Source organism: Arvicanthis niloticus, chromosome 14 (genome assembly GCF_011762505.2).
Source record: "Arvicanthis niloticus isolate mArvNil1 chromosome 14, mArvNil1.pat.X, whole genome shotgun sequence".
Classification (NCBI taxonomy): Eukaryota; Metazoa; Chordata; class Mammalia; order Rodentia; family Muridae; genus Arvicanthis; species Arvicanthis niloticus.
This window is the reverse complement of record NC_047671.1, coordinates 14,599,382-14,626,829: the sequence shown is the minus strand read 5'-3', so window position 1 is coordinate 14,626,829 and position 27,448 is coordinate 14,599,382. Positions and strand designations below refer to the sequence as shown.

The window sequence follows — 27,448 nt, the reverse complement described above, 5'->3', positions numbered from 1 at the left end:
GTCTTAAAAATGATGTGGAAAGTGAGAGAGGAAGACTCCCAACCTCTGGCCTTCACATGCAAGTACACACATGTGCTTATGTATGTTCACATACAAGAGCATGAACACACAAGAATATATATGTACACATACACAAGAAAGAAAGAGAGAGGCTTGGTGCTTTAGGACTGTAATTCCAGCTATTCTGAAGGCTGAGGCAGGAGGATCACAAGTTTAAGGCCTGCCTGAACTACAGCATTAACTGAAGGCTAGATTGGGCTACTTCATTAGATGCTGTCTCAAACAAAAAGTAAAGAAAGAGCTGGAGAAAAGGTCAGGCATTGTGCCAGACACCTGCAATCCCCACACTTGGAAGGTAGAAGCAAGAAAACCATCCTTGGATAGCAAGTTCAAGGCTTGCCTTGTCTACATGAGACTCTATCTCCAAAAAGAAAAGACAAAGGTTGGAAATACAGCTCAGTGGTAGAATGGTTGTCTGGAATACAGGAGGCCCAAGGCTCAATCCCAGTATGGGGTGGGGTGGGGGCAGAATAATAACACACATATATATTTGAATATACCTACATACATACACACATACCTATGTATGTACATACATATATAAATATTCACAATGACGGACAGCAGAGAAAAGAAAGGAGACAGCCACTGGTTATTATGAGGTGATAAATAACCATGTCCATAGGTATATAGCTGTAAATATCCTCTGATTTCCTGGGTTGCTGGCATTCTGTAGGAAATCGGGGCCTATGGTCTGGGAGGAAGCTACACGGAGCAGGTAACAATTAACTGGGAAAAAGTGAATCTCTAATCTTCTGCTTCCCAGCAGGGAAGAGGGGAGCTCAGACAGGAGCCTTTTAACCAGAGGAGCTAACATTTCCAGTCAGGCCCATTTCCCTGGAAAAAGCAGGCTGTGGGGAAGAGGCTAGGAGCCAGAAAATGGTAATTCCAGCTCCGGCCCTGTCAACACCCATGGTCACCAAAGAAAGCTGCCAGCCCAGTTATCCATGATGCAGTCTCGGAGTCTGAACTGCTGTTCTTCTAGGGACTCCAGTGGACTGGTTACAGTGGGGAGAAGGGGTGTCAAACTCAGGGAAGCACCAAGCAGCATCACAACACACACACTTTCCAATGAGAGAGCAGGTACCAGCAACTGAAGTTTGTCTCTTGAGTGATCTATTGAGCTGGGTGCTCCCTTTCCCTCCTCTTCTTCCTTGGCTTCCTGCCATGAGCCTTTCCCATGACTCACTGAGTTGAAGGAATACTTTAAGCTCAGGTCTGAAGGCATGCAGCTGATGTCATTGTGTCAAGCTGTGTGTTCAGCACAACACAGTGATTAAAGTGAAAGACCTGGCTGGATGCAGGCTGCCACTTCTTAGGTGAATCTAATGCACCACATGTCTGTTTCCACACTTGAAGCAAAGGCAGAGAAATCTCATCATTACTTACCAGTATAGTGAGACCTGCATGTTACAGGGCTGGGAAGGGCCTAACTTCATAGATCCCTCCTTCTAGAACCTTCTGGGCCTGAAGAACTGATAGCTAGATTGTGTCCAGGCCTTGCCTGAGTGTTTCCTCTCCTAGCACAGCTCCCTGGGAAACATCCTCCTGTAATATACAGTGAGTGGTTCTGCTGGTAAACCCTCCCTAGGCCGTCCTCAGGAATGTGTGTGAATCTGGGCAACTCACGCACAGCAAGCCTGTTGGGCAAGTCTGGAAATCTCAATGAGTGTCAAGTTCCCATTCACCTGATGCAATAGAAAGATCACGTCGTCTTCACATTTTATCAGAGAGTCTTGAGCCAGTGTTTCCCAGAGACAACAGGTGGCCCACACATCATAGACAGACTTCCAGATTTATATGGAAGAATCACTCTAATTACCTCTAAGGGGTAAACCCTTTTGTATTTGTTCCACAAAATAACGGGCTTCATGTGCTTACAGCTCAGACAGGCCTGATCTCTCTATGCAACCCAGGCTGGCTTCAAATTTGAAATGATCTTCCTGCCTCAGTATCTTGAGTGCTAGGATTACAGGTGTGAGCCACCATATAGATACATGAAAGGCAAGCTCTGCTTATGTTATAAGAACTGTGGTTAAGAAAACAGTGTGTCACCGGGCAGTGGTGGCGCACGCCTTTAATCCCAGCACTTGGGAGGCAGAGGCAGGCAGATTTCTGAGTTCGAGGCCAGCCTGGTCTACAGAGTGAGTTCCAGGACAGCCAGGGCTATGCAGAGAAACCCTGTCTTGGAAAAAGAAAAGGAAAGAAAGGAAGGAAGGAAGGAAGGAAGGAAGGAAGGAAGGAAGGAAGGAAGGAAGAAAACAGTGTGTGTGTGTGTGTGTGTGTGTGTGTGTATGTGTGTGTGTGTGTGTGTGTATGTGTGTGTGTGTGTGTGTGTGTGTGTGTGTGTAATATTTACGCCTGCTTTAGTATACATAAACCCAAGTATAAATCCAAGTTTATCCAGATACGGAAAGCCTTACTTACCCCAATCCATTACCTACCTATAAAGCCAAGAGCTACAAAGTCACTCGTTTCTCTCGACTGCGGTGTTCTCTTCTGCTAAAGAGAAAAATGTCTTGCATAAATTATAAAAGGCCAAATGAAAGCACTTAAATAAAAGGACTTCGTATTATAATTACCATAATAGTCACTATTTTATCATTACATTTGAAATTATGTAAGTTTGTCTTCATATAAAGTGCAGCTCAACAAGGCAATCTAATATTACTTTAAAAAATCCCAATCAAGCCAATCGCAGTAGCCCTACCCCTGAAATCCCAGCACCTGACAGGCAGAGGCAGGAGGTCATACATTTAGGGTGCACCTAATCTTTATAGTGAGTTCTGCAATGACCAGCTAGGACTGTATAATGAAATCCCGTTTCAATAACAGTAGTAGTAATTGTGTGTGTTGGGAGAATCTGTGTGGCCCAGGTTTTCCAAACACGGGTAGGACAGGATTCACGTCAAGACTGACGTTTGTGGAAAGAGCAGTTCTAAAATTCACTCCCGAGACCACGCTGGACCATCTGTATGTTCTGACCACTCAGAGCTTCTCAGCATCCATGGATGTGTAAACGGACTTGCTGACTTGGGTAGCTGTTTGGGTCCAATTTGCTCTTCCTTCGCAGCTCACTCTCCACCACACTGGATGGGAGTTGAGAGTAGGTAGCTAGTTTCTCCGCCTCTTGCCAGGGCTCCGCAGCAGCCCTGGAATACCCTGTTTCCATCCGCCCTTTCCCTCTCCCCACTGTCTGGCCATGTCCCCGCCACACGGAAGAAGCAGAATCTTGTCAAGGGCTTCCTACTCCACCCAAGGTGAGAGTGCTTTCAGGATTTCAGTGAGGTCACCTGCTTTGACTGTTAGTAATGGCGGCTCACCTGTCTGCTTTCCTGCTTTTTATCCTGGAGCCTCCCGGGTTGACCTCGGGTTTCCCAGCCACAGTGCTTGAAGCTCTTGCATTACTCACAAGCTGAAGAGGAATCAAGCCTCGGTCTTAGGCTTGATGCTGAGCAAGTGTCCCCAAGCTAACACCTGCAGGACCGACCATCTCAGGAACTAGAAGGAAGGCTGGACCGTACAACAGAGACCTCGCGGATGTGGCCAGGGGCTCTGCAGCCATTTGGCCCTGCACAGGTCTTAAGGCAAAGTGCATATCAATATTCGAGAATAATCACAGTAGTTATTCTTAAATAACACCTCATAAATAAGTAATTGTGTGTTTGTTTAAAAGTAGCGCTGACTGCTCTTCCAGAAGACCCAGGTTCAATTCCCAGCACCCACATGGGAGCTCACAACTGTCCATAACTCCAGTCCCAGGGCACCCAACGCTCTCTTCAGCTTCATCAGACACTGCACAAACATGATGAACAGGAAAGCAAAACACCCGCACACATAAAATTAGAAAACAAACTTAAATTAGTCTAAAACCCTTTTTTAAAAAAAATTTAAATAAATAAATATAATTATAATTGGAATACTAGAATCAATACAAGGCTGTAAATATTATCATAAAGCTATAAAAGTCAAGCCAGAGTAACCAGCATTAAAATAGACACATAACCAAATGCAGTCCATAAATAAACATACACATATTCAGAAATTGGATTTTAGGGAAGAGGAGGGGCCAGGGACTGAACCCATGTCCTCAAACAACATACAACAGACACTGTCAACTGATTTTGAAATATTACCGAAGTATATTCAGTGAAAGAAAGCAGACAAAAGAGAGAGTACACCATATTCATGGTTCTCAACCTGTGGGTCATGACCCCTTTGGGGGTCACATAACATATTTTGTATATAAGATATTTATATTACAATTCATAACAGTAACAAATTCACAGTGGTGAAGTAGCAACAAAATAATGTTATGGTTGAGAGTCACCACAACATAAAGAACTGGATCAAAGCTTCATTCTCATCTTAAATGTTTTAAGGGCTTCTCAGTCCTGTTTCAGGGTACAAACCCCATTACAAAAGTGTTTCTGACCATCTGAATCACAACAACATTGTCAAATTTTCTAAATATTAAAAGCACTCATCTTTGATATCTGAGGTTTTGATGGTGGTTAATAAGAAATGAAAGGTTTTCTGGAACTGTGCCAACATCTGGACCTGACAGACAGGCTGAAATCTCCAGGAAAGGGGTGGGGAGGTTGGGTAAGTGATTCCTTTTGCTGTTGGGACTCAACTGGTATGGAATTATCTTCTTCCAGGAGAAAGTGGGATTGTTAGGATAAGAGAATCTCTTGAAGCATGGTGGTGAGTGTGCCAAGAGGCTCTCATGAAGGCCACTCAACAAAGCTTTCCTTCCAAATCAGACAACAAACAGGCTCATGACTTCTCCCACCATCTTGGCCACTGGGCAGCAGTCCCCAGCTGACAGCCTTGGTCTTCTAATCCAATGGCTGCTAGTACTGCAGTTGGCACAGGCCTGGATCCTCCTGAAGCTGCTTTGATGGTTCAGATCAAAGGCAGTAAGACCAACCTATTTCCTGAGTCTAAGTGTGGCAGTGAAGCAGATGACCATTCCGTACAGATCAGAACTCCGATCTGCAGCATGTACAGTCTGTACCTTGTGCTGTAGGAGGCTCAGATTTATGACCCAACATGATGCTGATACAATGGTGTCTGGGGTTCAGAATTTTGCATTAACCCATCATCTTTTATGGTATTTTCCAACCTGGGCTCTGAGCATACTAGGATTCTGATTGGCTTGTTAGCCATTTCCTCTAAAGATGGTTTTGTAATAAGAAAAATTACTGCCATGCTAGTGCTGGAGACATGATTGTGCAGTTCAGAGAGAAGATTTAATGGAAGTTTGCAGCTATGGACTCTCAGTTGATGCTGGTCACATACCTGCCCCTAATCCTGAAGGTCAAGGTACTGTGACATGCTAGCATGCTACTGTAGAAGATACAGAAGTACAATGTGAGGAGCTTTCCTAAACCAGCACACACACTATACCCATGTCCCTGGGAGATGCTGCAGCAAATGCACCATCATACATCTCTTTAGGTACCATCATATATGCTCTTGGAGTTTCTTCAAAGAAGGAGCCTCGAGACATTGGCTGGGAACTTACAGGGGTGCTCGTGGTTGCTTTTATTGCACAGACTTGTTTTTTGAAAACTACTAACAACTTTAAACCCAGATTGCACAGACCCTGGATTTGATATCAATTTTGTTGCATGGCTAAGTATGCTGATACGTGCCTCTAACTGCAGCACTTGGAGGCTAAGGCAGGGGGATCCCTGGTTTGAAACCAGCCTGTATCACAGAGTGAGTGATAGGTCAGCCTGGGCCAGAGAGCAAGTCTGTCTCACACAAACAACAAAAAACCAACTATAGACACAGGGGTGTAAGACTGAGGAGAGACCTGTTGGGGTCACCAATCACCTTGGTTTTGGTGGAATTAATGCGACACTGTATTATTATCATGTAGGATAAGTCGTTTGTAACTAAGCACTAGCCTGTTACTGTTTTTAAAACAACATATTTAAAATGTGTTTTAACATTTAATACCAGAAATAACATCAAATTTATATAATGTGCCTCAATTTGAAGTGCTACATCGATTTAAGACTACTGAAGATGGATAGGCATAATGGCACCAGCTGCCATCTAAGCAGGGGATTGTGGGTTCTAGTTCAACCTGGAATAATCACTGTGCAGGGAGTAAAAAGATATACTAAGGCTCTAGTTTCAGTTTTTTACAAAAATCATAAAATAAATACTATGTAACTTAAAATTTGACTACAATGTATACTATGTCTACTAAATTTTTACTACAAGACACCCTGGTTAAACAGTACCTTGGTTTATCCCCTGCCTCCAGGGGAGAACAATTTCTGGTAAACAGATGGTGATATCCAGTTTCCCTTTTCACATCCAACAACTGGGCTTTCAGCTGGGCCCATGGGAATCCTGAACAGAAGAGAATTCCCCAGCCTCTCTTGTTAGCTGTAATTGACTTCTGACAACTGTCAGTCAGCCCCTAGAGGCTGGGCTCCACTTTCTTTTCTCACCTTCTCGTTGCCAGCCAAGGACCTGAAGGGAGACACTTCCGACCCTAGGGACACTATAGCTAGCTCAGTGAAAACCCAAGCACTTGATCTCCGCCTGTCCCAGCAGTGACTTCAGCACAATAGAGCTCAGCCTCCACCCAGTTTAAGACACAGTCACCTGAGCTCATGCAACCAAACCTATGTGTTCTCCAATATCCCCTGATGTCCCACCACCCTTCCTGTTCCTTCCTGTTCTTACAAACATCTACCTTCAGGTCATCTTGCTGCAATTCACATTTCTTCACACACACACACACACACACACACCCGCCATCCATTAATAAAAGTAGTTGTGCACTTCCTGCTAAGAGTAATTGTCAATCAGAGGATACACTAAAGTATGTATCAAGTCCAAGTAATTGTCAATCAGAGGATACACTAAAGTATGTACCAAGTCCAAGACTTACTATGTCCTATTTTAAGAAATGAGTTACTGGACAATTAAGAGCTGTATAAATTTTTTATTTCACTATTAAACTTTTTGTAAATCTTGAAATTGGTTATTCTTAAAGTAAAAACTGACCATATATTTGTCTTTATACATTATATACACTCAAGAAATAAATAGTGGTCTGAGCATTTTTTTTTTTTAAAAAGCATCAGATATACAAACAAAGCTTCAAGCCAAATGGATAAATACACAGCCCACAGAGGGACTCAGCTCATTACTAAACCCAAGCTGGAAGTCACAGGATGCATGGCCAATAACAAGCTTCGCTTTGGCAAGAAAGCAATCACAGAAGCACACCGGGGGCTTGCGAGGGCACTTTGTGCGAAGGGTCAACTGGTTATGTCTTCAGAACTTTGGCATGAAACAGTGATGTAAAGTTTGTACAGTACAGATACAAAGAATGTCCACTCCAAACCTAAACACAGAGTGATCGCTCTCCCACCCCCCGGCTGACAGCACACCCACAAAAATTCAACCCTTCTCCATGTGTTCTTCTGCTTGTATCTTAAGGAAAGGGTTTAGATTTTATGGATACCTCTGGGAGAAAAAAAAAAGTTCCCTGCTTATCACCTCAGGAACATATTGGTGGGAAATAGCTGCAGACATCTTTATGGAGTTATAAGGATTTCATGAACTTTGTCTCCAGGAAACCTTGCTGGGTCTTTAGCTTGCCCTCTCCCACAACCACCTTGGTGTGACATCTAAGCAGGTGGCTGAATTTCTCTAAGCCTTGATTTTGTAAAACAAGAATAACTGCTGCCCTGCTCCCTGCATTCTAATTAGACAGCACACATGCAAGCTGTCCAAAAACTACAAAAGGGTGTCTTGGGTACCACATTTTTCAGTTCACATTAAGATCTAGAATAGGGGGTTTTCCTCCAGGACTTTAACAGATAAGGCACTGATATAAACGCAAACTGCTTCATGGAAGAAAGAGCACCGTGGTAAACATCAAGCTGGCTCTGACCACGGGGCCGGTTTCTGCACAGCTGGTTTGTAGAACTCATGTATAGCTCCCTAACCAGCAGAGACTTTGCTCCATGTGGCCAGCATGCATGATGATGTTCTGCTTACTGTTCTACTAGTGATCAAGGGTGGCCCTCAGAGAAAATGGTACATAAAAGCCTCAGACCAAGCTCATTCAGCCTGTAGCCCCCGCCTTGATCCCATCTGTCTCTAACTGTCACAGGCATACTCGTGGGCCCTCGAACTTGAGAGATTCCAGGGATCCTGATCCCACTGGCTCCAAATGCCAAAGTTGAGGCATGTGTCTACTGCCTGGTGCTAATTAGTTGAGGTGCCCAATAAATGCTTGTTCAGCCAAAGTCTGAATGACATAAAAAGGAAATGGCAACAATGTGAACTTCAGAAGGTGATCTGGGAGGCATGGTGAAATATCCAGGATAGAACCAGTGCCTTATGTGGGAGGGCAGCAGTCCCAGCCTGATCTACAGTCCCCTCTCTGGGTAACAGGGCTGCCACTATGGCATGAGTCAGCTCCTGAGGCAAAGACTTGTCACTAAGGTTCAGTGAGGCCAAGCAGCCACCAACCTTCCACACAGGGCCACTTCATAGCCTGTGTTCCCTGATGCTGGACAAAGCCAGCGCTCACCTAGCAACAGTGAGAGCAGCCCCAAGTGGAGAAGGGCTCTGTCCAGTGCTCACACACAACCTGGACTCAGCTTCCTGAGGTGGCAACAGAGGTTTTGGAGTTAAGAATCATCAGCAAGGACTTCAACAGTGCACAGGGCTCTCGGGGAGACGTCACAGCTGCCAGGGGAGGCAGGATGAGCCCAGCAAGCAAGCTCCTCCTGGGGTTCGAGGCTGAGATCTTCCACTGAGTGGGTCTTCAGCAGTAACTTTCCTCCATGTGCGTGGACAGTGGGGTGTGGGTGTGGACATCAGGATTTCCTGGACCCTCAGGCCAGCTCCGCAAAGCGACTGGAAGGAACCATGTGAATACAATGTTAGGTCACTCGCTGGCAAATGGGCAAACATATACCAAGGTGTATCTACCAGATGTGAACCAAGACTGAGTGGTCTGCCAAGGACAGGCTCATTTACTCACTTGGTCTTAGGAAGATAAAAAGGTCCCCGGTGAGATACACCCATAGGAGCCTGTCTAGGCTGCTAGGTGCACACGTTACAGTCAATGCATTTATGTACTCTGCACAACACACACACACTCAGGTGTGAAGAGAGTTATCAAACTTCTTTGCATACAAGATTCTACTGTGGCAGGAAGGGAATAAGGTTGAATCAAGAGACCCAGATTCTATTCTCGACTACAGGAACTCTCTGAACTTTAGTTTCCTTGTTGGTGAACAAGTTCATGTCAGGAGAGAGGAATCTGATGGCAATGCATGTGACTAAGGACACCAGGACTTCCCCGGTGCCCCTTCATTGCTTGGGTTCCTGTTGTTTTCTGTGCCTTAGAGAGGAAATAAAGGGCTGACTTGTTTCCCAAAAAGAAGGAAGTGTGAGCCAAGTTACACAAACTACAACATTCCAGGACAGAAATGATAAGGGATAGTTACCTTATCCCCTATATAAATCCTTGTATGGTTTACAGTCTATCACTGAAGTTAACGTGCACAGGAGCACTTTGAAAGAGGAAAAGTTAAGTACAAACAAACAAACAAAAAAAAAACAGGACTAAGATAATGACAAAGGAAGATCAAGTGACCCTGCACTAGACTGCACCCCTTAACGGGGGGAGGAACAGTCTTCAGACCCCACGAGCCTGTGATTGCTACATGCAGGGTCTCTGATATTCCCTGACAGAAGCTGGATCAGCTGGGGATGCACTCAGGCCCACTGGGCTGACAGACGGCCCATCACGGAGGACCCCTGAGCATGGCTTGCTTAATAGCTGGTACCTAAACAGAGGCTGGTGCTTCATCTGAGCAGGTGAAAGTTCTCTAACGAAATGAGCAGGTTTTAGTATAAAAGATCCATCACACACCAGGGAATCTTGGGGGAGATACTTCATCTTCCCAAATCTCAGTTTGCTCAATGTCCACAGACACAATAACACCTGCCTCCTGAGGTCGCCAATAAAATTAAACAATTCTGTAAGTCCTTGGATGCCGATGGGCACATGCTGTGTGCCCAACATTCCCTGGCAGGATTATGACCCAGTGCTCTGCTGAAGGCAAGGGGCAGGGAGTCAGAGTAGCTAGAGAGTCTTCCTCTTCTTCAGAAGGTGTTTTGGCTTAGATGGCATTAGACAGGCTCCACGAAGGATCCCACTGCCACACACCGTGACTTGGGCCTTCCTCCACCTGAAATCATGCGGTTCCACACAGAGCAATGTGATACCACACAGGAGAGCCTCTCCGCCTCGCTTGACTCTACAGACAAGCATTTCTATACCTCAAATTAGGGAGAATTAGGCACACTAACCTCATACCAACCTGGAAATGGAGTTATATCCTACCCTCCCACCCTACCACCTACTGCAGCCTAGTGGCAGACAAGGCTAAGAAACTAGGCTTCTCTCCAGTCATGCTCACCACAGAAAGTACCACCCTACAATGAGGGGTATGGACGCCGGTGCTGGGGTCTTATGCACGTGTACAGTGGGCACATAGAGTAAGACAAAATGAGGCGTAGAGGGAGAGCCACACTCCCTGAGGCCTCATGGTTTGATTTTGGTGTTTTCTCTCACCCTCCACCACATGCGTTTTATAAACTTTCCTTTCCCTCAGCGGCCATGGGTGAGCAGAGCACAGGAAGTGAGAGTTACCTGGTTTCATTTTTCATTTTCCAGCCATCCTGACACTTGTGAAGCCACAGCTCCTGGCCAGGGGAGATGCTACTTTTCGTAGGGTCTTGAGTGCAAAAGGTCATTCTAAGAGAAAAGAGAAGCCACTGTTGTTAAGACCAAACTCTAGACAGCACTTTCTGGATTCAATATATATGGGAAAGCGAAAGAGAGACTTCTCAGTGTGTTGTATCTACTACAGAGCCCTCAGGACTGCCCATCAATCACTGCTGTGGGACTGCCCACCCATTATACAGGACTGCCCATCACTCCTGCGGGACTGAAACTGTTCTAGGGTTTTGAAATGACTGGTCAGCCTTCCTACCAGATTCAAGGTCCCTTTGGGACAGAGCTATGAAATATCCACTGACAAGAGCATTTGGACCTCAACTACACACCAAAATCAAAGGTCTGGGCCGGAGAGATTACTCAACAGTTGAGAGCACAAGCTGCACTTAGAGAAGACAGACTTCTGTCCTCAGCACCCAGGTCAAGTGGCTCACAACTACCTGTAACTCCAACCCCAGATAATTCAAGGTCATCTTCTGGACTCTGGGAGTACCTGCACTCATGTGCACACACCTACACACACACACACACACACACACACACACACACACACACCTACACACACACACACTTTAAAATTAAAATTTTAAATCTTAAAAAAAAAAAAAGTTCAGCACATGGACAGTCAAAAGCATAAGAAAGAAGCAAAGGCCTGCCAATCATCATTTCACAATAGTTTGTGGCTGTACCACAAGAACCTTGGTAATATGATTACCACACTGATGGCCGGCACTACTTGGACATTTCACCCTGATGCTGACACAGGGGAAAAAAAAAGACATAGTCTAGCCCTTTCCTGGGGAGTTTAAGTACCGTTGGGCCTACATGTTTATAAACTTATTTAAAAAAAAAAAAAAAAGCTTATCTCATTCATAACCAGAAAATGTGAATTAATACAATGCCAAGAGACCTGTTCCCATCTCGAAGAATGGCAACAGTGTCCCACTGTGGGCAAGGAAGCAGAAGAGGGACACTGTCACTCTAGAGCCAAGATTGAAAACTGGTCCAACCACTCTGGAAAGTTAAGTATCCATAGACCACATCCAACGTTACTGGATAAATTCCACAGACAACATCTGTACGTTTAAGACCAGCTCATAAAACAGTATGTCCGATTATGGAAAATCTAGATGCATCCAAACCAACTCTACATTCTGCTAATGAGTATAAACAAAAGTACTAATGGGCACAAAATCATAAAGGAAGGAAATACATTACCGTTAGTTAATTAATGCAAATTTTTCCTTCTGGTTTGTTAGAAGGGAGGGCGTGAGCAGAGGGAAGGATACAGAATTGTCTCCAAGTGTTTCTGTGACATTTGACTTTTGAAATCCTATATTTGGAAAATTGCTTGTATTTGTTAGGTCTCAAAAGTGAGGTGTTTACTACATCTGAAATATCTTATTATCATCATTGTGTTTCTGCTACTGCACCTGTCAGTGCAGGCTGCACTTAGAGAGTGCAGGGGAGTCGAACAGATACGGTTATGGAGAGCACAGAGCGGGTACTTATAGCTCTCCACTCAAAACATCGCCAATCCCAGGTTCCTAGACCAGATACTCAAGGAAGGATTCACACCCTTTCCAATGTGCCAATTCGCTCCCTTTGCTGCCAGCCTGGCCAAGGACAGTAGACAGACACGGGAAGAAGAACAAAGAGGAGGCAGCCGGCTTCCCCCAACCTGAGGTTGATGGTGGTCACTGCAGAGGCGAGAGGAGAAAGCCCTCCTCTGCTGAGGAAGGTCTCCGGGGCTTCACTGCCTTTGAGCCCTCCTTGGCAGAGTTAGGGCACAGTAACAAGAGTTGACATATAAAGGTCTGGATCTCCCACCATGGCATTCAAAGAAGTGAGAGGCTGCCAGCTGGCTCAGCACAGAGAGCTCTCTGCTAGTGGAAATTACCCCAACTGTGACTTGGAGCCTCTGGAGGAGACACAACAATGCTCTAAAAAGTGAGCTCTGGGTGGGTAGGTTCTGTGGACGACCGTCACCTGTGGACCCAGATGCTCCAATCTGCGCCTCAACTCAGCACACCCAGAGAGCCCTGTCCAGGGAAAGTCCACTCCTCAAGGGTGAGACAGGCAGGACTTGGCACACAGAACAAGCCCTGAACTCCAGCCCTTACCCATCCCCCACGCCTGAGGGCTGTGATCAGGACAGAAGATGTACAACAGTTTCCAGAAGCCTTTTTCTGGAAATAATTGCCCTTGCACAGTTAGTTGAGGTTTCGCCAGTGGCTCTGCATATTACTCAAGCAAAGAGGAAATGGAGAAGGGCCTGGTGCTCTCCTCTCACACAGACCAACAAGGGCAGGACACTTACTTTCGCTGGGTTTCCCCAGACTTGACACGAACTCGTCGGATGTACAGCTCCCTTGAGGAGTTGCTGGATTGAGACAGGTAGCTTCGAAACTCATTCCACAGGTTGTACCAGGAATGGGATACCCTCTCCCAGGTAAGTCTGATCTTCAAGAGATCGCCCAAGTCCTTCTCAGTGTAGACCAGGAAGGTATTTGTGGCATTCAGCTCAATCTTCTCCACTCTGCAAGATGAGAGCAAGGCTTACCTCATTCCCCTCCTGCTTGGGAAACTACCCACCTCACGCCCTCCATGTCCCCACTCCACAGGACCATGCACCATGACATGCCCATGAAGCTCAGTTGTACTCCACATGACATAACTCTGCCCAAAGAGTCTGACTTCTTATCAAACCATTCCCGAGCAGCTCTCCCTTTGTGCCACTAACTCCTAAGAGACAGTACCAAGGAAGGGCAGCAAAGAGAAAATACCAAGTCACCTCCCTAAGGCAAGCATGCTGTCCCTCAGCTCAGAGGCTATCCATCTCACTTTCTTTCTCCCTTCCTCCTCCCTACTCTCCCAATTTGCATGGGCTGCCTTGCCACATCAAGCTAGCGATTGTAGATGGTCTAGCCTTGTCTTTCAGCAAGACTGGAACCATACAAGTATGACTCTAGTGGCCTGCCTTCCTTTCTTATTCCTTATGGTCTGTCTGCTGACAAGGTCTCACTGTATTTTTTCAGGTTGGCCTGAAACTCGAAAGTTTCCTGCCACAGCCTTCCAGCTACTGAGATTACAGGCTGCACTGCCACACCCGGCTCTGATATTCCTTCACAATGCCAACATCACTTGGCAGGAGGATGCTTTGCGCATGGTGAGAATTTAACCAATCTCTACAGATTTCTACGCATCCCTCCCACAGATGATCACTACAGAAGACCCAGGGATGACATTATAGTGTTCAAGTCCTCTAAAGCCTCAGGTGTCAGGCATTGCCTGAGATGAAACAGCAGTTTCTGGGCAGCTGATCCAGCAGTTTCTCACACAGCTGATTCATCTCAGAAGCTTCCCTCCCTGAAGCCCTCTGAGTCAAGGACTTGAAGGAGAACTCACAGTAGAAGAGAGGAAAGAGAAGATACAGATGCCAGCTCAAACCACCCCCATTCCTTCCCTGGGCAAGCTGACTTGACTCTCCTGCACTTTTCAATCTCAGGCTAACCGGTTCTTCTTCATGAATCAGAGTTGCCCAGAAGTCTCACACTTACATTTCCAAGGGCAGGTTCTGGGAGTCTGCATTGCTACCATACAGGGTAATGTAGAGGGTGGGCTGGATGTCCCCACTGTCCTTGTAAGAGAACATGTGAACTTTCAGCTGATAATGGTAAACTGCAAAGACAATAACAGAGACCTCTGTGAGCCTTGCTTGCATCTCCAGAGTCATACAGCACACTGAATTTTAGAGACAAACATCCTGCTGGGCCAGGCTAGTCTCAGCTTGGCTCTGGTCTTACTCTGCTTGAAAGGGTAAGAAACCACTGAAGAAGTACCCTGATCTTGGCAGTCAGATGTTCAGAGACTTGGAGCTATTTATTTTCTACTGTGTGACACTGGATTAAGGACCAAGGTATAAACCTCTCTGAGTCCCAAGGTCTTCCCATATAAAATGCTGTTTCACAAACTATTGTAAACAGGTTACAAAAGTAGAAAATATTTCTTCAACTATCTGTGTACACTGTTTCACATCTGCTGAACATGAACATTCTTTTTGAAAAACTAAATGCAAGGTAGAATTTCAAAATATTGATACTGATGATTATGGGGTAGTGTTTATATCACAAAAGGGTCCATACCCTGGGTTTCTATGGAGCCAGTTTACTAGGGCATGCATAATGTGATCTGATTTGCAATAACTTGCTATAGCTAAGTAGACCACATCTCCCCTGGGCTGCTACTACATGCTCTGCTCTGCAAGAAAGTAAAAAGAAAAAGAAAAAGACTAAGGAGCACTTGGGAGCTGGAAGGTAAGGTACCTCTGAAAGGCATGCCAGCCCGGGTTTTTAAATACATTTTGCTATTCCTCTTCTTTCTCATTTTCTTGGCATTGTAGCCAATGTTATTACAACGGTTCTTCCGGCAGCTGAGGCAGATCCCCCTTTTGAAGCGGCTGGAGTCCGTGCACTGGAAGGCAAAACTCGGCTTGTCCTGATTCACCAGGGAATCGACAAAGAGGTGTACGGCTCGCTCATGCTCACATTTCACCATCTCTGAGACCGCTGAGGAAACATGGGACAGAGAGCAGGTGGGATGAGCCAACACTCAGTCAGTAATCAATATATACACATAGGTGATGGTTAGGTTTGTTAAGGCTGGCAGTGTATAATTCTTAACATAGGCTCAGTGGTATTCCAACAGCCTCCTACTAAAATACAGAGGAACTGAAGACCATTGCAATCATAACTGTCCACTCTTTGAGAGAAGGCAAACAGTATTTACTCCAAGAAATAGAAGAGAGTTCGTACACTAAATGTGGTCTGGATCCTGCAGGACTCATGTTTGAAGGAATGGATGGACATCGACAGAAGGTTGTCCACCAGGAATGGTGGCACATGCCTTTATTCCCAACACTCCAAGGCAGAAAGAGAGGAGAACCTCTGAGAGTTCGAGGCCAGCCTACTCTACATAGCAAGCTCCAGTACAACAGAGACTACATAGAGACCCAGTCGCAAAAAAAAAAAAAAAAAAAGAATCAGAGAAAGAGAGAGAGAGAGAGAGAGAGAGAGAGAGAGAGAGAGAGAGAGAGAGGAGGAGAGAAGGAGAAGGGGAGGAGGAGAAGGAGAAAAAGGAGGAGGAGAAGGAGAAAGAGGAGGAGGAAGAGGAGGAGGAGGAGAAGGAGAGGAGGAGGAGAAGAAGGAGAAGAAGGAGGAGGAGAAGAAGAAGGAGAAGAAGGAGGAGGAGAAGAAGAAGAAGGAGAAGAAGGAGGAGGAAGAAGAGGAGGAGGAGGAGGAGGAGGAGGAGGAGGAGGAGGAGGAGGAGGAGGAGGAGGAGGAGAAGGAGAAGGAGAAGGAGAAGGAGAGGAGGAGGAGGAGGAGGAGGAGGAGAAGGAGAAGGAGGAGGAGGAAGAGGAGGAGGAGGCAGCAGCAGCTGTATGGTAGAATCACTAAGCCTTAACATCTGTCTGGGTAGAAATACCAGACATAAATGCTGGGCATGGTGACACATATCTCTAACTCAGAAGGCAGTGGGAGGCAGATCTCTGTAAGTTTGAATCCAGCCTGGTCTACATTTCAAGTCCCAGGCCAGCTAGGGTTATATAATGAGACTCTGTCTCAAGAAAAAAGGGAAATTAATCAATAATGACCATGATTTGGAAGCAGGTGACTGTTGTTAACAGGAGAGCAGTGTGCCTCACCACAGTGGGAAGAGATAGAGGTGATAAATTGAACTCTGTTAGCTCCACTAACAGCTCAAGCTAACTCAAAAAATGGATAGAGTGAATCCAACACAAGACAGATACATAGAGACTCACTTCCAGTTGCAAAAGATCCGATGACATCATCGAATCCACAGCCTGGCTGGAAGTCACCACCATTGGGATAGATGTCAATGTGACCCACAGGCATCCGAATCCCAATGCTCAAGCCAAAGGACAGCGTGTAGGTGTGCAAGACATCCACAAAGTCTGCATCGTCCGGAGACAGCCTCCTGTTGATGTCCACCCCTTCAAACATGGGTCCCGCGGGATCCAGACCTGCAGCAGAGAAAGCCAAAGAGAACTTGTTAGAAGCGTCAAGGTGCTGAGTCTTGACACAGAGTCCAAGTACACTGAATGAAGATGCTCTGTAAGCCCAGTAGCCAAATCCTGATGCATCCAGCCTGGAAAAAGAATAGGAACCCATATGTGACTGATCAAGATGCCAGCACCAGAATTACATCCTATAAATAATCAGAGAATCAGCTTTTCTTTTTTTCCTAAAGTCCCCACATATCTCAATGCTTCAGCCAACCTGATAAACTAATCACAAGGTTTACCCTGCTGTCAGCTCTGGGGAAGTACAGAAAATAAAAACTACATCAGTTCTAGAATACCCTCATCCCCTGACCCAAGCCATCCATCCTAGACATCTGGCCCTAGGCACCTTCCACAGCAGAACTCTCTCTGCCCCAGATTGGTTGCCTTTTTTTGGACTCATTCTTGCCCTTCCTAGGGCAGGTCAAGGCCCAGGGATAGCTGAGCAGAAAAAAACATCTCTAAAACTCAACACAGTGAGAAACTAAAAGCCAGGACCTCACTATGCTGGAAAAACAAAAAAAGACTCTTTGCCTCCCCACCTTCCATGTTGAACATGAAAGATGTTCAACTTGGGAGGCTGGTTCTCCCACTCTGGGCTGCTCAGATCGTATGAAGAAACTTGCTGAAAACTTAGAGTCTATCATGTAGCAAAAAAAAAAAAAAAAAAAAACACTGGAAAGATACCCAAGCAAGTAAGTAGTCGTCTGCAAGAGGTCATCTGCATGCAGATGCATCAAGAGGACATATGGAAAAGGAACTGGTCATGGGTGAGACTTAACACTGTCTTCTCATTCTGAACTATACAAACATAACAACATTGTTTAAAAGAAAGAATGAATGAGACCCCTCCCCGCAAAGCATAATGTAGATTTCTGAGTTCCTGGTCCCCAGAGAGTCCAATGGGCAGGGCTGGCATACAATCCCCCAAAAATGTAGATTGGTTCTCCAAGTGACCCTAAAAGTCAAAGGCTTGTGGACCAGACACTGAGAATTTCCTCTGTTCTTCAGGATCATATATGAAGTAGAACCTCGGGCCTCAATTTATACAGCTCGTGTAAAAAAATAAGAGATTAAGAACTTGTCTATATTTTTTATTATCAAGCTGTGATTGTACAAACTGGATTTGTCCCAACCAGGAAGGCTCTTTGCTCTACAGATGCAAAAGAAAAAAGAAAGAAAGAAAGGAAGAAAGAAAGAAGGAAGGAAGGAAGGAAGGAAGGAAGAAAGAAAGAAAGAAAGAAAGAAAGAAAGAAAGAAAAGAAAAAAGTGTGGAAAGAGTTAAGCAGTAAGATATGGGCCCTATTTCATCCTGAACAATGTTGGACCCCAGGAAGTGCTTTTGTCACCAAGAAACATTTGGTTGATTTCAGAAGAAATTTTTGTTTATGGCACTTGTGGGTAGAAGTAGCAGCATCACACTGAGGACAGGCCAGAGATGCAGAAAACATCCTAAAATGTGCCACATACCCCACCCCAACACACACACACCCCAAATCTCCACAGGCCCCATATAACAGCACTTCCCAGACTGATAGACCCTAGTCTAGAGACACCAAGGCCTGAAGGTGATATGGCCAAAGACCTACACCGTTTGTTTTGTGTTGTTTATTCTGGTTTGGGTTTTCTGAGACAAGAGCCTGGGGAGCTGACAGAATGCTAGTCAGTATCACACGCAACCTCCCCCCCCCCCCCCACCTCTGCAGCGGAGGAATTGGCCTCCATCCAGTTGCACGCCCCACACTCTTGTAGTGCTCACTGTGTAAACCACACTGGTCTTGTACTCTCAGAGATCTACCTGCTTCTGCTTGGATGAAAGCAAGCATCACAACACCCAGCGAATCCATGTCTTGGAAAGAGGCAATCAGGCAATCGGCAACAGAACCATGTTCCCCAGATCCAGGACAAGGAAATAGTGAGTTCACTGGATACGAATGAGAAGGTAACTCTAGGACAAGGGCAGACCTGCTTTCTAGACTGAACAGACTAGGGCTCCTGGCTCACAGAAAGGCGCGAAGGCTAAAACCAGAAAGTTAGAGATGTTTGGATGATTTTATGGGTGACTCCCGGCAGAAAGGGATCCCAGGCTACTTAGGGCTCAACCCTAGCCCAGGACCAAAAGAAAGATGGCATTAAAACATGCCCTTCCAGGATAGTCCACAATGTCCTGTTTGATAGGCTGCAAGGCCATAGTATAACACAGAAGTGGCTCCCTGCCTCTCACCATGTGCACTGAAGGGGAAAAGAAAGAAGAAGAAGAACAGTATGCTTCACAACCAATACAAGAGAGGGGCTCTTTGCTCGGTGCAAACAAAGGTCCCCACCAGACGGGCAACTCCATGGAAACGAAGCTGGGCTGGAGGAATGCCGACAGCTGAGGGGGCCTCACAGGCCAGTGTGGGGCCTTCACCTACCCAGACTGAGCCAGCTCCCTGCTCGGACCATGTGACACACATCTCTGGTCCACAAGCTAAGGCGAAAAGTGACATGATCTGGTTTTTTATTTTTATTATTATTATTATTATTATATAGTTTATCTATATTTTTAGATAGTAGCTAAGGGCACGCCCTGCAACCTAGTAACCTGGCCTGAATCCCAGATCTGCTACTAAATATTGTGCAAGATATTGGCTCATTGTTTGATCACCCGGTCCTCCTTCCCCCATCTGTGAAAGCTGCAAGGTTACTGTGTGGCTTAGAGATATCATGGAGGAAGTACCGTATGTTTGAAGAAGGGACGTTATACAGAGTCTGTCCTATAGCCTGCCCAGGATACATACATACCTCGGTCATACTCTTAAAGGAATCTACCTGCTTAGCTCTTGCTGACTCAAGAATGCATGACCTCTTCCCTCTGCACCACAGATTGCTGTCCGAAGCTGTAGAAGGTTAAACTCCTGCAAAACCCACGCCCTCGAGCCAAGCAAGCCTGGGACTCAAAGCTAAGGACATCTGTGGTCTCTGCATGGTGGTATCACAGCCCTGAGAACCACACATAAGCTGTGGTTTCTAACCTCTTATCACTCAGGTCTACAGGAGAAGAGAAGAGACAGGCTATCCCCATCAGACACCTACACCCGTGTGGGGCATCAACTGGACAGAGGCCAGGCCCCTGCTCCACAGAGAGGTTGGAGGGAAGGGCCTGCTCTAGGGACATGAGAGCTGCTCCATGTACAACTAATGAACACCCTGCCAGCTCCCCAGCTGGTCGCAGACAGGAGGCCTTCTCCTCAGCAGCTACCACCCAAACAAGCAAAAAGAACTGGGAAGCTGTCTTGCTAGCCCTATCTTCTGTCTGAGGGAAAACCAAAAATCTTTGGTTTGTCCTTGTTACCAAGGACACATAGGGCCTTGATCCTGGTAGAGACCACATGTGTGCTGCAGTCTGGCCCTGGCTGACCTGGCTCTGGAACATTGGAGAATGGCCACACAATCATGGTCTCCTTTGGACAGTCCAAGCCCCAGCTAGGGATGAATGCCTGTAAAGGAATGCTGGCAGGAGGAAAAGGTCAGGGCAACAAATTTACCAACAATGTTAGTGTGGAGGACGCTCTCTGTGTACCTGAGAGATGACCCCCCCAAAAACTGCATAAAGGATCTTTGACATTTTCCCTAATCATTGAGTCATTTAGTCCAAGTTCAAGCATTAAAAATTAAATTTTCAATACAGAAAAAAAAATCATTTTCTATTGAGTAACTGGATACCATTATCAGAAAAGTCTCCTTAATCACAAAACTCAAGGATTCATTCAGACAACTGTCACTGATAAAGAAACAACCTTAACACTGGAACAAAGGTGTCAGCTGACAGGATTCAAAGTAGACTCCACCACCGCTCCATTCTCAACTCTCTGGAATCTCAAGGGTGGGAACCAAATCCAAACACTCAGAAGCTTGGAAGCCAGGGCAGGGCCCTTCGCCTCCTGCTCTGTAGTTCTTGGCTATCTGGCCCTGAGCAGGTTGTCTCATTTCTGCCTGTTTCCTCACCATAGACCAGACCAGTGGTTTCCAAACTATGTTCCCTGTTATCAAGGACCTTGGTATTTCCCCACTTTGAATTTCTACCAGGAAGGAGAAAGTCAGAAAGACATGGCTAACACAACTCATATATACATGTAGAAGGGCACAGCTAACACAACTCATATATACACATATATACATACATATATACACATATACATACTTACATAATATATACATATATGCATATATACTTATATTTATATATATATACATATATACACACATACATACACACATATAGATACATATATATGTTTATATATATACATATATACACACATACACAAATATAGATACATATATATTTATATTTATATATACATACATATATGCACACAGAGATATATACATACACACACACACACACACACACACACACACGGTGGAAGCGGATCTTACCAGTGATCCTGCCCACTGTTCCATTCACGAAGTTGCCAGCATATCCAGCCACATGTGCTCCAAGGCTGTAGCCAATCAAGTGAACATTCCCAAGAGAAAATTCTTCCTTTTCCTGCAGAAAACCATTGAAGAGTAGAAGCTAAAGAGTGTAAGCCTGAGGCTCCAGGGCCAACAATTTAACAAGTCCATCGTGATAAAAGAAGAGCCATGGGGTCGTAAGACTCTCTGCAACTTTACTAGTGTTGCTGGCAGGCAATATGGATGGTCCACCAGGGCAGAGGCTTCTAAAGGACTTGGTGTGGCTTGAAATGCCCAGGCGGTGGGGTGGAAGATGTAACTACAGGTAACATGCCTGACCTTTCCTCTACAAGCAAAGAATGGCTTCCTTTCTTCGGGGCAGAATTTACAGGACACAGATGCATCAGTGTAGAGAGAAAAGACACCATACCTACTGCAGACCAAAATGCCAGCCATGACTGCAGTGACCTGCGACCTGCCTGTATCCCTTGGCTTTGACCTCTACCCCCAGGAGCTTCTGACTGCTCACCTTAAAGCTACCTGGTCTCCTATGAACAGTGTCCCCTTCCAGAATACTCATCTTGGCTGGGGGGATGCTGAGGTGTGGCTCTGACCTGTGGCTCAGAAAACACTCTCTAAAGCTTGTCAGAGCAAAGAATTGCCACTCACACTTCTTACTCAGGATGCTGCCAGGATTCACAAGATTCGCAGGTGAGAGGAGAGCCAGGCTGGAAACAGCCACCCCTGTTAAGTCTACCGGTCTCAGGCTAGCGATTAGCTTATAAACAGTAAATCAAGACCTCAAGATCTGTTTTGCACACACTATTTCAGACAGTGCAGTGGCTGAGCTACTTGAAGCAGCCTCCTTGCCATCCCTTAGCACAGCCACCCTCCAAAGGCAAGAGCATCCCTCTTGCCTGACTCCTGGACTCTCAAGTACCCTGAGGACATCAGCTTCTAAGATCAAGAACTCATCTCTGGCAAGACATTTTCTTTATATAGCAAATAAATAAATAACAGAAGAATCCAAAGATCTATCAATAATTAAAAGGCTCTGATGTGGACTTTGAGATCATTTGTGCAGTGCTTTAATTTAGCAAACTGTAACACTGGAGATTTTGATTATACTCGAAGTTCACAGTAACAATGTGTGCTCTGTGTTTCCTAAGGAGACACCACCCTTTCATCTCTGCTTACCTGCAGCCAGTCAAGCATCCCAGCTACTCTCTGCCCCACCACCCTGGTGTTATCGACTGCATCCATGTACAGCTGGTGAGCCAGGGGCAGCCAGTCAACCACCACTACGTTAGCATCTTTCTCTCTTGTCTGCAGGGCTGACACAAGTTTATGCAGCCAGCTTTCAAACATACCACTCATCTGCAAAGAGAACAGAGCAATTATTTTCCTGTTCATTCTTCTGGACTTCAGAAATCCCATGCTCCTCTCCCCATCTGATCCTTCACAGAGGCAGCCGAGGGAACAAGGACTCTTGCACAAGAACATGTGCAAGTCAGCCAAAGGCAGAAAGGTGTGATGCTTCTTCCCCCCACTGCTCTTCGTATCCCCAGTTTCCCATCAAAATGTTCACAGCCGCTGTGTTGTGGTCTGCTGCGTCATTCTCTCTTACATAGGTGTTGGTAATGATGGTAATGATGTGATGTTAGTCTGAATCCCTCTCTCTGTCAGGCAAGTGGCCAGGTCCATCCTTCTAGGAGCTGGAGAAGGTTGCCTAGGAGAATTAGCTCCTCCCTCTGAGATGCTGGGAGGCACTGTCACTTATGAAAGTTAACAAATGATTCCTTCCCACAACCCATCTCTGCCATCCTCTTGACCCCAGAGTAAGAAAAATCCACCCCTGGAATCCCAAATTAGAACTCAGAACGCATTTTTCCCACAGAAGCAACATTATACATGGTGACTAGAAGCAGTTATAAACCTATCCACACGTACATTATCAAATAAATAGATTTTCTGTGCTTAGCCTGGGAACCCAAACACTATTTACAACTTCCTTCTATGGGAAACTACCATTCCAAGTTCCAAACACATTACAAAAGAACTTTCTGGATTGCCCCCCATTTGTAAGCTACAGGCAGTTAGTATTTGCATTTTGACAGGAGGACCTTAGAGAAATTCAAATGTGAGATTCCACTTGTGTCCCAAGAGATGAAGACAGACAGACAGACAGACAGACAGGCCCTCAGTCTCCTCTTCATTCACTTTATAGGAAAGTAGTAGACTCTTACCCTCTCAACTCCCAAGTCCGACCCCAACTGTTGACAGTAGAGCTAAAGACCCAGCAAGAATGTAACGGATATGAATTTCTCATCATTAAGCGGAAGAGTGTCCCCTCCCAATTAGTCTAGGCAGAAACCTGTTCACTTAATAGTGCCATTTTCCTTCAGACTGTCATTATATGAATGAACAAATCCCTTGCTGGCCAAGAGTTTCTGAAGCTGAGTGTTAAAGCTCTTTTTTGTTGAAGTTTGTCATGGGCCTTTCAATGGAAATTGCTCAGCTAGGGCACAAAAAGAGCCCAGTGCCTTTAAATGGGGCCATCTCTATGCAAACAGGAGGGCAGCATGCCAATAGAAGCCAGCCAACCAGGCCAGCTGGCCCCTCGATTCTCTGAGCCAGTTACTTGCTTCAGTTGAGACCTGCTCTCGAGTAGGATGGGCCCCCTCCCTCCGGGCAGTGGTTGGCCAATGTAATTAAGCATAATTAGAGCTCCTTCATAGCCAGGGGAGCTGGGCTGCCTGGCCTCAAGAGAAGCACTTTCCGAAAGCCCATTGCATGCCAGCCCTAAATGCCACCCTGCTGAGTCCAGATTACCCCCCCTGAGAAGCGTCCATTACATTCTTCACAGCTGTCCGAAATACAAGCAGCCCACAAGGAAAGAGGGGGAGAGGATTCGGAATCTGGAAGCACCGCTATTCTCTTTAATTGACCAAAACAAAAGGAATCAAAATTTATATAAAGCCGCAGAGCCCCCCTCCTGGGCTCACCGTCCATCCGTGAATGATGAAGAAGGTTTTGGCTGTCATGTTGAAGCCACAGTTTTCTAAGAGTTTGCTGTCACCAAGGGAGAGATTACACCCTTCATGCTCTGGGTCCTTAGAAGTGCGGATGTTAAAAGCCACAGAGGGTTTGGCAGTAGCTGGCACTCCAGCAGGCTTATGACTCTCATCTGGAGAGAAAGAACAGGGTAAATACTTCTGGAGATTAGAGTGGTGAGTTCAAGTCCAGTCTTGAGCAAATTCCTTTTCATTTGGGTTTTACGTTTTACACCTACTGAGTGTTTCCTCTTTGCCTCCTGAGGATATCTGAAGCTACTATGAATCCAATGTCTCGTTATCTTCAGTGAGTATTAATTAGTCATTTGAACTAAATTTTGTGGCTCTGTCTGAAGTACAAAACTGAGCAATTTAATAAACTGAAGGCAAATCTGAGCGATTTAGCTAGCCCTGGTTTCCAACTCTTAAATAATAATAGCCAATAATAGTCGTTAGGGACTAGGGATGTAGCTCTGTAGTACAGTGTGTTCGGTACACGCTTAAGGCCATGGATTTAATCTTCAGAATCTAAAAGATACACTAGGGAAATAGGGAGTGACTCAGGACAGCTGAGTGCCTGCCTGGCATGCACAAATCACTGTGTTTGATCCTCCCCACCACCTAAACCAGGTGTGGTGGCACATGCTTGTGAGTTCGAGGCCAGTCGGGGCTACATGAGACACTATCCCGCACCACCAAGGGAAGAACAAAAGAGAGAAGAGGTCAGAGAAACCATAGCCATGGAAACATAAGGGGCTGAGGACATATGCCAGATGTAAGAGGGGTAAAATCCAAAAAACACAGCTAAAGACACATGACCTGAACATGGGTTAGCTGCCACGAAATTAAAGCACCAACTGGCAGAAATTTGAGCTGCAGGCATTACCAGTTCAGTCCTCCAACCTGGAGAGCCACTCTCCCAGAGAGCAGATGGGGTAGCTTAGGAGAAAAGGGAAGCTGTTGGCTCGAACATGAGAGAGCTGAAGCTAAACCCATACGTAGGTAAGGAGGACCGCCCTGATACCTGGCTTGCTCTGCCCTCACCTCACAGAAATCCAGCTTGGTTCCTACAACTTAAGGACTGGTCACTTTGGCTTCTGGGCCTTTGTGATTGTTCTTCACCCAGATGACCCTCTCAGTTTCTTGCTCAGGGGTCAAGCACTAGATAAGGCTCTCCCTGACCACTCGGTGAAAGGTACCCCTACTCTCTACCCGTCGCGCCCCCCCCCCAACCCGACAGGGGCACTTTAAACCTCTCCCCTCAGCTTCACCTTCCTGCTTCATTCGTGAGTACCCTTTTACATACATTAGTTCCAAAGGCTGAGATTAGATCTCACAAGGATAGGGATTGTTCCCTCAATGTCTTCCTCCCACCATCAAAAGTCCCTGGTACTGGGATGCAGTGATACTTTACAAACGAATGGCACCATCCCCTAAATACTCTGAACCGAACGAACTTCAGATGCCACCTACCTCAAGTCACCCTTCAAACTAACAGTAGCTAGGAAAAGGTAGGCTCGCCCCCTCCCCCTCCCCCCGCCCCCTTCCCAGTCTCTTCCAACTTAAGCTCCCAGGTACCGGTAAACTAACTTGGACCCTTAGGTCCTGGCGCTATCTCTGCAGGCTAAATGAAATGATAGGTCTTGGTTTGGGTGCTCTGGGGCCCTCCACTGCTTAACCAGCTAATGCTGGCTCTGGATGACCCCGCCCGCACTCTAACGGGGCAGGTTGCCTCAGGTCAAAGAGTGCTATACGGAACCAAAGAAGCAAGAGCAACAAGATGCTAGAAGAAGAATGGGGGAAGAGGGAGAGGAAGGAAGATAATTGGAAGGACGTCACAGACCAGGTGTTCCCTACAACCGATTATCAATCTGAAACCCTCCTCGCCACCACCTTAAATTCCAAAACACCTAAGCGCTGATGGGGGGGGGGACCGGAAGTTAGGGAGCTTTCTAAGAATCCTCTAGCCTCACCAACCTCCAAAGACCGAGACAAGGTTTAAAACATGGTGTAATTCAAGCGCGGCTAGAAGGGAGCTCAGCTAGCCGGGCAGCGCCGATTAATGGAAGGAAGCAAAAGAGAGGACTCCAGCCCACGCACTCTGCTCGCCTGCAGCCTCCAGGACGGCTTGCTAGCGGATGCTCTCATCCGAAACGCCAGACAAGTGGCCTCCAAGATCCAAGAGGAGAACACAGACTGCGCAGTGGGAAAGAATTTTATTGGGACGAAGAAGCACTGACGAAGGGTCGGCAGGACAGCGAGGGCCCAGCGCAGAAAAGAAGGGGGTAGAGGAATAATAAAAATAAATGCACATTACCTCGCAGCGACCCCTGGGGACTTAAGGTTGTGAGACTTCCCGCCGGGAAGCAACAATAGACGCTCCAGAAGCCGAGCAGGAAAACCGGGTTTCGCATCCTTTCCCGCCACGCCCCCTCCTCTCAGGCAGATTTTTTGGTTTGGTTTTTTGTTGTTGTTTGTTTTTAAGCCACTAAAACCTCCTGAGCCTAGAAGTGGGCAGCCCGGGTCTCGGCCAGAAGGTGATGGGGTGGGCAGCTGGAGGGGAAGTTAGAGCCTAAAGGATGGTAGCGCTGCGAGCGGCGAGGGGGAAAGGGAGCGAGCGTGTGGAGGGACACGCTGCCCAGCCTGACCTGTGCTCGCCCAGAGCCGCTGTCACACCGCGAACTCCTGGAGAGGTACTTTTAAAAGTATTCTAGTCATCTGACCCATCGCCAGATGGATATTTGCATAATTTATTCCCGTCTCGGGACTCTGATTGGTCACACCTTCACTGACGTCCAAACCAAGAACTCCCCAAAGTTTGAATGAAAGTGCTACACACCCACCACGTGGACGCCTGCAGGGATAAACTAGCGACACCGCGGTCACTCTCCACGGGCTGCTGAGTCGCCAGCTTCCCCTGCTCCACATCCTATCCGTGAGCCCTCAGATCCTCCACTCTCGCCCCCTGTGTGCCGCAAAGGGATATTTCCCCGAAACGGTTCTCCCACTGGAGAA

General features: G+C 46.3%; 1 protein-coding gene across 1 annotated transcript; it reads right to left on the bottom strand.

Moving 5' to 3' along the window:
• Positions 1-7,908: 7,908 nt before the first annotated feature.
• Positions 7,909-27,106, bottom strand: Lipg (lipase G, endothelial type). Its single transcript, XM_034518380.2, has 10 exons — positions 26,751-27,106; positions 24,386-24,567; positions 22,578-22,757; positions 21,363-21,474; positions 16,680-16,901; positions 15,184-15,426; positions 14,419-14,539; positions 13,179-13,397; positions 10,772-10,876; positions 7,909-8,964 (listed from the first exon to the last, which is right to left on the bottom strand). The coding sequence occupies exons 1-10, from the start codon at positions 26,845-26,847 to the stop codon at positions 8,943-8,945; spliced, it is 1,503 nt and encodes a 500-aa protein (XP_034374271.1). The 5' UTR covers positions 26,848-27,106; the 3' UTR covers positions 7,909-8,942.
• Between the last annotated feature and the right edge of the window lie 342 nt (positions 27,107-27,448).

Bases quoted from the DNA above. Each gene is read 5' to 3' on its own strand.
- Lipg (XM_034518380.2), bottom strand. From the start codon at position 26,847: ATGCGAAACCCGGTTTTCCTGCTCGGCTTCTGGAGCGTCTATTGTTGC. The intron at 15,427-16,679 runs GTGAGTCTCTAT...ATGTTTCCTCAG, and splicing joins CGGATCTTTTGCAACTGGAA to CGGTCTCAGAGATGGTGAAA. The intron at 8,965-10,771 runs GTAACTCTCACT...GGTTCCTTCCAG, and splicing joins AAAATGAAAAATGAAACCAG to TCGCTTTGCGGAGCTGGCCT.